Genomic DNA, 13,706 nt, shown 5'->3' with positions numbered 1-13,706 from the left:
CAAGATAGGATGGAGCTAGACCGTGTAGTATTTTATACGTAAGTAGTAAAACCTTAAAGTCACATCTTAAGTGCACAGGAAGCCAGTGCAGGTGAGCCAGTACAGGCGTAATGTGATCAAACTTTCTTGTTCTTGTCAAAAGTCTAGCAGCCGCATTTTGTACCAACTGTAATCTTTTAATGCTACTGCCATTGTGGTGTTTAGCCCGCCATGCTTCTGAAACACAGTTTCCTTGTCTGTTTTTTTTTTTTTTAAGGATGCATTTTGGATGTGCACTTTCGAACAAGAAGAAATGGAACATTCCAAACTGTGGGCCATCCAGCCTATGGGAGAAGTGTGGGCCAGTGTGGTCTCGACCCTTGTGTTCATGTCCAGTGCAGGAATGGAGGGACATGCATGGACTCCGGTTCGTCCGTGTAGTAAGTCCAAATATATTTGAGGTTTGATTTTTTTTTTTTTTTTATGAACTATTAACAGTAAGGTTGTGTTTCCTCCTGCAAGTTGCCAGTGCCCTTTTGGATTGAAAGGAGCGCTCTGCTCGGAGAAGGTGTGGGTGTGCGATGCAGCGCACATTCCCCCGCCTCTGTGCGCCCACGGCTCCACCTGCATCCCTCTTCCCAATGGATATACCTGTCAGTGTCCCCTGGGCACGGCGGGACTCCACTGCGAGAAAGGTCACGCCGTCGAAGCAAATCTTCATCATTAACACGTGTTTTGTTTTTGTCAACAAGGAAGCGTTTTGCTCCGCAATTATTTAACCTAGCGCTTTTGTCCCCGTTTCAGCTGTGAGCATCAGCGATCCATCCTTCAGTGCAGAACAGTCCTCGTGGATGTCCTTCCCTCCAATGAATGTCAGGCACAGGACTGTGTTGCAGCTGCAGTTCCAGCCTTTGTCACCTGGGGGCGTCCTTGTTTATATAGCTCAGCGTCTTGGGGAGAGAGCTGGTAAGATTACATATTGGCACTTCAAATATACAAAAGTGTACAAGAATGCCAATCATTTCTACAACTCTCTTTTTTTTTGTGATAGAGTGATTGGAGCACATACTTGTTGGTCACAAAAAACATTCAGGAATTTGGGTTCTTTTATGAATGTATTAATGGTTTAACACAGGGGTCACCAACCTTTTTGAAACCAAGAGCTACATCTTGGGTACTGATTAATGCGAAGGGCTACCAGTTTGATACACACTTAAATAAATTGCCAGAAATAGCCAATTTGCTCAATTTACCTTTAATAAATGAATCTCCATATATATTTAAAAAAAAATGTAATTTAGTCCGTCATTCCGTCGTACATTTTTTTTCCATTTACGGAAGGTTTTTTGTAGGGAATAAAATATGAAAAAAAACACTAAATTGAAAGGTTTAAAAGAGGAAAAAATACAAAAAAAAAAAAGAAAATTTAATTTTGAAACAGTTTATCTTAAATTTCAACTCTTTAAAATTCAAAATTCAATTGAAAAAAATGAAGAGAAAAAATAGCCGATTCGAATGTTTTTGAAAAAATCTAAAAAATAATTTATGGAGCATCATTAGTAATTTTTCCTGGTTAAGATTAATTTTAGAATTTTGAACACATATTTTAAATAGGTTGAAATCCAATCTGCACTTTGTTAGAATATATAACAAATTGGAACCAAGCAATATTTCTAACAAAGACAAATCATTATTTCTTATAGATTTTCAAGAACAAATTTTTTAAAACAAATTCTAAAGACTTTGAAATAAGATTTAAATTTGATTCTACAGATTTTCTAGATTTCCCAGAATAATTTTTTTCAATTTTACTCATAATAAGTTTGAAGAAATATTTCACAAATATTCTTTGTCGAAAAAACAGAAGCTAAAATGAAGAATTAAATTAAAATGTATTTATTATTCTTTACAATAAAAAAAAATTACTTGGACATTGATTTCAATTGTCAGGAAAGAAGATGAAGGAATTTAAAAAGGTGAAAAGGTATATGTGTTTAAAAATCCTAAAATCATTTTTAAGGTTGTATTTTTCTCTAAAATTGTCTTTCTGAAAGTTGTAAGAAGCAAAGTAAAAAAAATTAATTAATTTATTTAAACAAGTGAAGACCAAGTCTTTAAAATATTTTCTTGGATTTTCAAATTCTATTTGAGTTTTGTCTCTCTTAGAATTAAAAATGTCGAGCAAAGCGAGACCAGCTTGCTAGTAAATAAATACAATTTAAAAAATAGAGGCAGCTCACTGGTAAGTGCTGCTATTTGAGCTATTTTTTAGACCTGCTCGACATCCATTGCTTTCGGTCCCCTAGAGGGGGGGGGGAGGTTGCCCACATCTGAGGTCCTCTCCAAGGTTTCTCATAGTCAGCATTGTCACTGGCGTCCCACTGGATGTGAATTCTCCCTGCCCACTGGGTGTGAGTTTTCCTTGCCCTTTTGTGGGTTCTTCCGAGGATGTTGTAGTCGTAATGATTTGTGCAGTCCTTTGAGACATTTGTGATTTGGGGCTATATAAATAAACATTGATTGATTGATTGATTGATTGATATTTTTAGAACAGGCCAGCGGGCGACTCATCTGGTCCTTACGGGCTACCTGGTGCCCGCGGGCACGGCGTTGGTGACCCCTGGTCTAACATATTGCTGGGTATTGTGGCCAAACAGCTCAATTTTTGTTTCATCTGACATCACATGGACAGAGATAAGACCCTCTGGAGGAAAGATCTGTGGTCAGATGAAACAAAAATTGAGCTGTTTGGCCACAATACCCAGCAATATGTTTGGAGGAGGAAAGGTGAGGTCTTTAATCCCAGGAATACCAGGCCTACTAGCGCTGTGAATCTTTGGGTGTCCCACGATTTGATTCAATATCGATTCTTGGGTTCACGATTCGATAATATTTCAATTTTTTTCGATTCGATTCGATTCTCGATTCAAAAACTATTTTTTTTTCCCGATTTAAAACGATTCTGTATTCATTAAATACATAGGATTTCAGCAGGATCTACCCCAGTCTGCTGACATACAAGCAGAGTTGTAGATTTTTGTAAAAAGTTTTTATAATTATAAAGGACAATGTTTTATCAACTGATTTCAATAATGTAAATTTGTTTTAACTATTAAACGAACCAAAAATATGACTTATTTTATCTTTGTGAAAACATTGGACACAGAGTGTTGTCAAGCTTATGAGATGCGATGCAAGTGTAAGCCACTGTGACACTATTGTTCTTTTTCTTTATTTTTCTAAATGTCTAATGATAATGTCAGAGAGGGATTTTTAATCACTGCTATGCTGAAATTCTAACTAATATTGATACTGTTGTTGATAATATTCATTTTTGTTTCACTACTTTTGGTTTGTTCTGTGTCGTGTTTGTGTCTCCTCTCAATTGCTCTGTTTATTGCAGTTCTGAGTGTTGCTGGGTCAGGTTTGGTTTTGGAATTGGATTGCATTGTTATGGTATTGCTGTGTAGTGGTTTGTTGGATTGATTAAAAAAATTAAAAAATAAAATAAAATTCAAATAAATAAAAAAAATCTATTTTTTTAAAAATTAGAATCGATTCTGAATCGCACAACATAAACGATTCGTTTCGTATTCGAATTGATTTTTTAATGCCTACCATCAAGCCTGGTGGTGGAAATATTATACTCTGGGCCTGTTTTGCTACCAATGGAACTGGTGCTTTAAATTGGACAATGAAAAAGGTTTACCTCCAAATTCTTAAGGACAATCTAAAATCCTCAGGTTGGGTCTTGGATGCAGGTGGGTGTTCCAACAGGAAAATGACCCTAAACACACATCAAAAGTGGTAAAGGAATGGCTAAAACAGGCTAGAATTAAGGTTTTAGAATGGCCTTCCCAAAGTCCTGACTTAACGTGTGAAGAAAGAAAGTCCGCTGAAGAAACAAGTCCATGTCAGAAAAGCAACACATTTAGTTGAACTGCACCTATTTTGTCAAGAGGAGTGATCAACAATTCAACCAGAAGCTTGTGGATGGCTACCTAAAGCGCCTTATTGCAGTGAAACTTGCCCTAGGGACATGTAACCAAATATTAACATTTCTGTATGTATACTTTTGACCCAGCAGATTTGGTCACATTTTCAGTAGACCCATAATAAATTCATAAAAGAACCAAACTTCATGAATGTTTTTTGTGACCAACAAGTATGTGCTCCAATCACTCTATCACACCAAATAAGAGTTGTAGAAATGATAGGAAACTCGAGACAGCCATGACATTATGGTCTTTACAAGTGTACAAACTTTTGACCACGACTGCATATGTACAGTATATTTTTTACTGCTTATGCTCTGTGCGGTCACAGGTGAGCTGGGGCCTATCCCAGCATATATGGAGAAACTCACTTCTATGGACAATTAAAAGTGTCACCCTAATTAATTTGAAAAATAATGTATTTTCTTGGAACAATTAGCTTATCTTCAGTAATATGTACTAGAATCTGAGACATGTAAACAAGTAAAATGGCATTTTGACAAGTTCCATTTCCTTCATATTTTGCTGATTTAAAGAAGAAGTATACTGTCGCTCAGAGGTGTCCAAACATTTGAGCTGGAGAACGCCTTGGGCTAAAAATATTTGGCTGAATAATGGCTATATAATTAACAAATATTATAATTTTCTACAATGTACAGAGAGTTTTGCATTTTTCCCATCATGCATTGTAGTACATTTAAATGGGTATGTTATGTGATCATGTTTTGTTTAGTTGTGTTATGTTACTTCAAGACTCATTAGTTCCTGTTTTTTCACTCCCTTGTTTTGTTTCCATGACAACTCATTGGTTTCCCCTGTACTCATTTGGACTCACGCACCTGATTTGCTTAGGACACACGCACCTATGTTAATCATGTCACTATTATTGAAGCTTGTAGTTGCCAGGCAGTCAGCCAGGCGTCATTGTTGTTGCTCTATGCTCTGTTCACTCTGGTTATGTATCGCTCTGCTCATTTCCTTCCAAGTCAGTTGTATTTATTCATATCACGTTTAGAGAGTCTTTTGTTTCATATCCATAGTTTTGCCTTTGTGGTAGTTTTTGTTTTTTTAGCCAAGTTTGTTCTCCGCCTTGTGGGCGCCTTTAGTTTGCCCTTTTTTTAATAGATAAATTAATATATGTTTTTACCTTCACGCCATGTCCCGTCACCTTCCTTTGCATTCCGGGAACACAAACCACACCTTAGCCCCCGTTCTGACAATAGTTTAAAATAATGTTCGGTGCATTGACATTTTTCTAATGTATTGTGATATCCTTTACATACTGATGTCGCTTTTTGATGCAGTACGAAGGTCCGTAATATCATCGCTTACGTGCAGTGATTTCTCCAGATTCTCTGAACCTTTTGATGATATTACGGACCGTAGATGGTGAAATTCCTAAATTCCTTGCAATAGCTCGTTGACAAATGTGGTTCTTAAACTGTACGACAATTTGGTCACACATTTGTTCACAAAATGTTGACCCTCGCCCCACCCTTGTTTGTGAATGACTGAGCATTTCATGGAAGCTGCTTGTACACCCAATCATCAATCATCAATCAATCAATGTTTATTTATATAGCCCTAGATCACCAGTGTCTCAAAGGGCTGCACAAACCACAACACAAACCACAACGACGTCCTCGGTAGAGCCCACATAAGGGCAAGGAAAACTCAACCCAGTGGGACGTTGGTGACAGTGACAATGATGACTATGAGAAACCTTTCGGTCCCCCCTAGGGGACTGAAAGCAATGGATGTTGAGCGGGTCTAACATGATACTGTGAAAGTTCAATCCATAGTGGATCCTACACAACCATGAGAGTCCAGTCCAAAGTGGATCCGACACAGTAGCGAGAGTCCCGTCCATAGTGGAGCCAACAGGAAACCATCCCAAGCGGAGGCGGATCAGCCGCGCAGAGATGTCCCGAACCGATACACAGGCGAGCGGTCCATCCTGGGTCCTGACTCTGGACGAGCGGTCCATCCTGGGTCCCAACTCTGGACAGCCAGTATTTTATCCATGGCCACCGGACCGGACCCCCTCCACAAGGGAGAGTGGGACAGAGGAGAAAAAGAAAAGAAAAGGCAGATCAACTGGTCTAAAAAGGGAGTCTATTTAAAGGCTAGAGTAGGGGTAAGGAACCTATGGCTCTCGAGCCAGATGTGGCTCTTTTGATGACTGCATCTGGCTCTCAGATAAATCTGAGCTGACATCGCTTGGCACGATAAGTAATGAATAATTCCACTGGTTAAAAATAACGTTCAAAATATAAAACATTCTCATGCTTTTTTATGTTCAAGATGTTGCGTTAATGGTAAGAAGTAATTTATTTATTATTGGTTAACCTGTTTCAGGGTTACAATATTGTTTTATTTTTCAATTATACAAAAAAAGAAGGGAAAAACCAAAGGAAAAAAAATGAAGACAGCAGAAACAAAAGGAAGAAACAAAAAGATTAAAAAACAAATTTAAAATGAAAAATAAATAAGAAAAACCAAATAGAAGAAAAACAATAAAAATTATACAAAAAACAAAAAAATAAATAAAAGGGAAAAACCAAAGGGAAAAAAAAGACAACAAAAACAACAAAAAAAGATTTAAAAACAAATGAAAAACAAAAAAATAATGATATTAACAAAAAAGAAGAAAAAGAACAAGACAAATTATACAAAAAGCACAAAACAAAAATAAAAAGGGAAAAAACAAAGCAAAAAAGTTAAGTCAACAAAAACAAAAGAATAAAACAAATCAAAAATTGGCTCCAGTTTCAACCCCGTCTCTCCTCCTGGCTGCTGCTTATAACAGAGCGACAGGTGATTAGATAACAAGGCCCAGATGGGCCATCTGCGCACCTGTCGCTGATTTCGAGGCCGGTCCTGGCACACCGTGCTTCGCTGCAGGCCCGCAGGCCACGTCCCCTCCACAGTTAGCATCAGAATAACAATGTTATTCCAAAGAATAAGAGACGTATTATACTCTAGAAATGTTGGTCTTACTTAAAAATGCACGCGTTTAGTTGTGTTCTGTGTTAAAAATATATATTATATGGTTCTTACAGAAATACATTTTAAAATATTTGGCTTTCTTGGCTCTCTCAGCCAAAAAAGTTCCCGACCCCTGGGCTAGAGTATACAAATGAGTTTTAAGGTGAGACTTAAATGCTTCTACTGAGGTGGCATCTCGAACTGTTACCGGGAGGGAATTCCAGAGTACTGGAGCCCGAACGGAAAACGCTCTATAGCCCGCAGACTTTTTTTGGACTGTGGGAATCACTAATAAGCCGGAGTCTTTTGAACGCAGATTTCTTGCCGGGACATATGGTACAATATAATCGGCAAGATAGGCTGGAGCTAGACCGTGTAGTATTTTATACGCCCACCTGTTCCCAATTAGCCTGTTCACCTGTGGGATGTTCCACATAGGTGTTCGATAAGCTTTACTCAACTTTTATCAGTCTTTTTTGCCACTTGTGCCACCTTTTTGAAACATGTTGCAGGCATCAAATTCCAAATGAGCTAATATTCGCAAAAAATAACAAAGTTTTACAGTCTGAATGTTAAGTATCTTGTCTTTGCAGTCTATTCAATTGAATATAGGTTGAAAAGGATTTGCAAATCGGGGCTTCACGGTGGCAGAGGGGTTAGTGCGTCTGCCTCACAATACGAAGTTCCTGCAGTCCTGGGTTCAAATCCAGGCTGAGGATCTTTCTGTGTGGAGTTTGCATGTTCTCCCCGTGAATGCGTGGGTTCCCTCCGGGTACTCCGGCTTCCTCCCACTTCCAAAGACATGCACCTGGGGATAGGTTGATTGGCAACACTAAATTGGCCCTAGTGTGTGAATGTGAGTGTGAATGTTGTCTGTCTATCTGTGTTGGCCCTGCGATGAGGTGGCGACTTGTCCAGGCTGTACCCCGCCTTCCGCCCGATTGTAGCTGAGATAGGCGCCAGCGCCCCCCCGCGACCCCGAAAGGGAATAAGCGGTAGAAAATGGATGGATGGATGGATGGATGGATTTGCAAATCATTGTATTCTGTTTTTATTTACAATTTACACAACATGCCAACTTCACTGGTTTTGGGTTTTGTACTTCATTACCCAGAAGCCTTAGTGCTGTAGACCGGAACATGAAGTAGGTCTCAACTAAATTATGCGGGAGGACGACAATTGTGCCGTTTGACCAACAAAGAGTTGAGGTATTTTTAAATATTGTTGTTCCTGCTTTGTCTACACAAGAGAGAAACAAAAGTTTTGGTTAAACAGTTGACTTGTTGACCAAACAAATTTGATTGGTGTAAATAAGGCGGATTGACCAAAGTGTCGAGACTTTGAGTAATTTGTAGGAAGTGTTTCAGGCACGGTCTATAACATCTAATGTGTTTTATTTCATTTTGGTTCTGTTTTATTTCCTGCAGGGGACTTCATCTGCCTGTCTTTGACGTCCAATGTGGTGCAGCTGAGGTACAATCTCGGAGACGCTACCCACGTCCTTCGAAGCGTTAACAGAGTAGACCTGCACGCTAGAACCTGGCACACCGTCACGGCAGGTCGGATCGGTCGGCGCGGATTCCTAACCCTGGATGGCGAGGAGGTGACGCACGATGCCACGGAGAAGATGAGCTCCCTGGACGTCACCACCGACGTCTTCGTCGGCGGCGTCCCCGCTCTGATACCCGCAGACGCCACGGGAGGAGAACCGCCGGGGTTCGTCGGCGGAATACGGGAAGTGATCCTGAACGGGCTGGAGCTGGAGTTGACGGAGAGAGGAGCTCTCAGCGGGGCGAATGTCGGCGACTGGGACGGGGGCGCCTGCGGATACAAAGTGTGCAAGAACGGAGGTCGATGCAGCTCGACGGGAAATGACGCCGTCACGTGCGAGTGTCCGTCGCCGTGGACCGGCCCGCTTTGTGACCAGTCGCTCAGCTGCGTCAACAACATCTGCGGGCAAGGCGCCGTTTGTGCACCGGTCGGCGTCGCTTCCTATCGCTGCATTTGCCCCCTAGGGTGGGGAGGGAGGTACTGCACCAGAGAGGTAAACACTGGTACTTTGAAGTTCGTGGGACAGTCGCATGTGAAATACCGGGATGGAAAGTACAACAGGAGACATTTGAGATACACTCGGGTGTCGTTCAGCTTCCGTGCGGACACGACTGACTGTCTGATCATGTGGTTAGGAAAGGCGGGACATGAGGACGATGATTTCCTGGCTGTCGGGCTTGAGAAAGGACGACTTAAAGTGGCCGTTAATCTCGGCGAGAACGTTTCGATCGTTTCTCTGTCTGCCAGTCCGACATTGTGCTGCCACACGTGGCACCACGTCTCCTTTGTGGTCAACTCTACTGTCATCCAAGCGGACTTAAACCACACAAGGATTCTAAGCGAGGACGTGGAGCCACTCGGACGATACGTAGCCTTGAACTATGGCGGACTGTTGTACTTTGGAGGATTCGAACTGCACACCGACATATCAGTCCTGACGTGGAGGTTGTTTTCGAGGGGCTTCCAGGGAAGTCTTCGAAACGTTTCCTTTTTTGACGAGCCACTCCGGTTCTTAGAAAGCAGCGAAGGCTTTAATGTGTTTGATGGAAATGAGTCGTAGTTTGTCGTGTGCAGTGTTCCGCTGTTTTACCAAGGTTCTGTTAGAACCCCAAATTCAATATGTATGCGGAACAAACTGAACTTTTTAGTTTCTTTCTTTGGCTTTTCTGTGGATCTTGTGATGCCAACATAGTGTTGAAGGATGCTGATATGTTTAAGAGTTATTCCGTTTTACATAGCCATGTCTAGAGTAGATAGTACTTTTCATCATCATCATCATCATCTTCCGCTTATCCGAGGTCGGGTCGCGGGGGCAACAGCCTAAGCAGGGAAACCCAAACTTCCCTCTCCCCAGCCACTTCGTCTAGCTCTTCCCGGGGGATCCCGAGGCGTTCCCAGGCCAGCCGGGAGACATAGTCTTCCCAACGTGTCCTGGGTCTTCCCCGTGGCCTCCTACCGGTTGGACGTGCCCTAAACACCTCCCTAGGGAGGCGTTCGGGTGGCATCCTGACCAGATGCCCGAACCACCTCATCTGGCTCCTCTCGATGTGAAGGAGCAGCGGCTTTACTTTGAGTTCCTCCCGGATGGCAGAGCTTCTCACCCTATCTCTAAGGGAGAGCCCCGCCACACGGCGGAGGAAACTCATTTCGGCCGCTTGTACCCGTGATCTTATCCTTTCGGTCATGACCCAAAGCTCATGACCATAGGTGAGGATGGGAACGTAGATCGACCGGTAAATTGAGAGCTTTGCCTTCCGGCTCAGCTCCTTCTTCACCACAACGGACCGGTACAACGTCCGCATTACTGAAGACGCCGCACCGATCCGCCTGTTGATCTCACGATCCACTCTTCCCTCACTCGTGAACAAGACTCCTAGGTACTTGAACTCCTCCACTTGGGGCAGGGTCTCCTCCCCAACCCGGAGATGGCACTCCACCCTTTTCCGGGCGAGAACCATGGACTCGGACTTGGAGGTGCTGATTCTCATTCCGGTCGCTTCACACTCGGCTGCGAACCGATCCAGCGAGAGCTGAAGACCCCGGTCAGATGAAGCCATCAGGACCACATCATCTGCAAAAAGCAGAGACCTAATCCTGCGGCCACCAAACCGGAACCCCTCAACGCCTTGACTGCGCCTAGAAATTCTGTCCATAAAAGTTATGAACAGAATGGGTGACAAAGGACAGCCTTGGCGGAGTCCAACCCTCACTGGAAATGTGTTCGACTTACTGCCGGCAATGCGGACCAAGCTCTGACACTGATCGTACAGGGAACGGACCGCCACAATAAGACAGTCCGATACCCCATACTCTCTGAGCACTCCCCACAGGACTTCCCGAGGGACACGGTCGAATGCCTTCTCCAAGTCCACAAAGCACTTGTAGACTGGTTGGGCAAACTCCCATGCACCCTCAAGAACCCTGCCGAGAGTATAGAGCTGGTCCACAGTTCCACGACCAGGACGAAAACCACACTGTTCCTCCTGAATCCGAGGTTCGACTATCCGACGTAGCCTCCTCTCCAGTACACCTGAATAAACCTTACCGGGAAGGCTGAGGAGTGTGATCCCACGATAGTTGGAACACACCCTCCGGTCCCCCTTAGTACTTTTCCTTTCAATCAATCAATCAATGTTTACTTATATAGCCCTAAATCACTAGTGTCTCAAAGGGCTGCACAAACCACTACGACATCCTCGGTAGGCCCACATAAGGGCAAGGAAAACTCACACCCAGTGGGACGTCGGTGACAATGATGACTATGAGAACCTTGGAGAGGAGGAACGCAATGGATGTCGAGCGGGTCTAACATGATACTGTGAAAGTTCAATCCATAATGGATCCAACACAGTCGCGAGAGTCCAGTCCAAAGCGGATCCTTTGTGTATTCTACCAGTCTTTCTATGTCTTCAGATCCCAGGTTAGTGTGGTAAACCATCGGAATGTGAAGACAACCCCCACGTCTCAACCTTTTTTCAGTGATGTACCCCCTGTGAACATTTTTTTAATTCAAGTACCCCCTAATCAGAGCAAAGCATTTTTGGTTGGAAAAAAAGAGATAAAGAAGTAAAATACAGCACTATGTCATCAGTTTCTGATTTATTAAATTGTAAAACAGTGCAAAATATTGCGCATTTGTAGTTGTCTTTCTTGAGCTATCTGGAAAAAAAGATGTAAAAATAACTAAAAACTTGTTGAAAAATAAAGTTATTCAATTGTAAATAAAGAGTTCTACACATAGAAGTAATCATCAACTTAAAGTGCCCTCTTTGGGGATTGTAATAGAGATCCATCTGGATTCATGAACTTAATTCTGAACATTTCTTCGCAAAAAAAGAAATCTTTCAATATTTATGGAACATGTCCACAAAAAAATCTAGCTGTCAACACTGAATATTGCATTGTTCCATTTCTTTTCACAGTTTTTGAACTTACATTCATATTTTGTTGAAGTATTATTCAATAAATATCAATCAATCAATCAATCAATGTTTATTTATATAGCCCCAAATTACAAATGTCTCAAAGGACTGCACAAATCATTACGACTACAACATCCTCGGAAGAACCCACAAAAGGGCAAGGAAAACTCACACCCAGTGGGCAGGGAGAATTCACATCCAGTGGGACGCCAGTGACAATGCTGACTATGAGAAACCTTGGAGAGGACCTCAGATGTGGGCAACCCCCCCCCCCCCCTCTAGGGGACCGAAAGCAATGGATGTCGAGCGGGTCTAACATGATACTGTGAAAGTTCAATCCATAGTGGCTCCAACACAGCCGCGAGAGTTCAGTTCAAGCGGATCCAAGACAGCAGCGAGAGTCCCGTCCACAGGAGACCATCTCAAGCGGAGGCGGGTCAGCAGCGTAGAGATGTCCCCAACCGATACAGGCGAGCGGTCCATCCTGGGTCCCGACGAGCGGTCCATCCTGGGTCTCGACTCTGGACAGCCAGTACTTCATCCATGGTCATCGGACCGGACCCCCTCCACAAGGGGGGGGGACACAGGAGAAAGAAAAGAAGCGGCAGATCAACTGGTCTAAAAAGGAGGTCTATTTGAAGGCTAGAGTATACAGATGAGTTTTAAGGTGAGACTTAAATGCTTCTACTGAGGTAGCATCTCAAACTGTTACCGGGAGGGCATTCCAGAGTACTGGAGCCCGAACGGAAAACGCTCTATAGCCCGCAGACTTTTTTTGGGCTCTAGGAATCACTAATAAGCCGGAGTCTTTTGAACGCAGATTTCTTGCCGGGACATATGGTACAATACAATTGGCAAGATAGGCTGGAGCTAGACCGTGTAGTATTTTATACGTAAGTAGTAAAACCTTAAAGTCACATCTTAAGTGCACAGGAAGCCAGTGCAGGTGAGCCAGTACAGGCGTAATGTGATCAAACTTTCTTGTTCTTGTCAAAAGTCTAGCAGCCGCATTTTGTACCAACTGTAATCTTTTAATGCTAGACATGGGGAGACCCGAAAATAATACGTTACAGTAATCGAGACGAGACGTAACAAACGCATGGATAATGATCTCGGCGTCTTTAGTGGACAAAATGGAGCGAATTTTTAGCGATATTACGGAGATGAAAGAAGGCCGTTTTAGTAACGGTTTTAATGTGTGACTCAAAGGAGAGAGTTGGGTCGAAGATAATACCCAGATTTTTTACCGAGTCACCTTGTTTTATTATTTGGTTGTCAAATGTTAAAGTTGTATTATTAAATATATTAAATATATTTATAAAGGATTTTTGCTATTTATCTAATATTTAAAAAAAAATCTCACGTACCCCTTGGCATACCTTCAAGTACCCCCATTTGAGAACCACTGCTTATGGTGTTGAGAGGATGGGGAGGAGGACTTTATTTTGTGTGAAAAGTGTGTTTTTCCCTTGGAATTCCAGATCAACTAGAGAAGCTGATATGAATGTATCGGTTAAGTTGACCTCCTAAAGCTTTAGTAAAACTTGAAAATATTCCAATTCTGTCTCGATGGTCCTTCTTACTCAGCATATATGTCATCAAAAGAACTTGGGATTGACCAGTAACTTAAATTCCCTTGGAGGAAGAACTGGTCCGACGCAACAACAGACACGACCGTAAATGAGCAAATGTGTAATGATGGAAATAAAAACACCAATACAGTGGTACCTCAACTTAAAGTACCAGTCGAGTGCAAAAACAAGTTGCTTCT

At 42.3% G+C, this 13,706-nt stretch overlaps 1 protein-coding gene across 2 annotated transcripts in view; it reads left to right on the top strand.

Moving 5' to 3' along the window:
- The window catches only part of eys (eyes shut homolog), a 722,499-nt gene extending 712,197 nt beyond the window's left edge, over positions 1-10,302 (top strand). The window contains exons 47-50 of one of the 2 annotated variants that reach the window (XM_061910381.1): positions 257-419; positions 502-674; positions 784-945; positions 8,390-10,302. In XM_061910381.1, the coding sequence (XP_061766365.1) occupies positions 257-419; positions 502-674; positions 784-945; positions 8,390-9,573 (1,682 nt within the window). In that variant the 3' untranslated portion in view covers positions 9,574-10,302. The remainder of the gene's footprint in view (positions 1-256; positions 420-501; positions 675-783; positions 946-8,389) is intronic. The other variant, XM_061910382.1, reaches the window with a different exon arrangement.
- The last annotated feature ends 3,404 nt before the right edge of the window (positions 10,303-13,706 follow it).

The sequence above is a fragment of the Nerophis ophidion genome, linkage group LG09, assembly GCF_033978795.1.
Source record: "Nerophis ophidion isolate RoL-2023_Sa linkage group LG09, RoL_Noph_v1.0, whole genome shotgun sequence".
NCBI lineage: Eukaryota > Metazoa > Chordata > Actinopteri > Syngnathiformes > Syngnathidae > Nerophis > Nerophis ophidion.
Note: the sequence above shows the minus strand (reverse complement) of the source record. Positions and strands in the feature narration are given on the sequence as shown.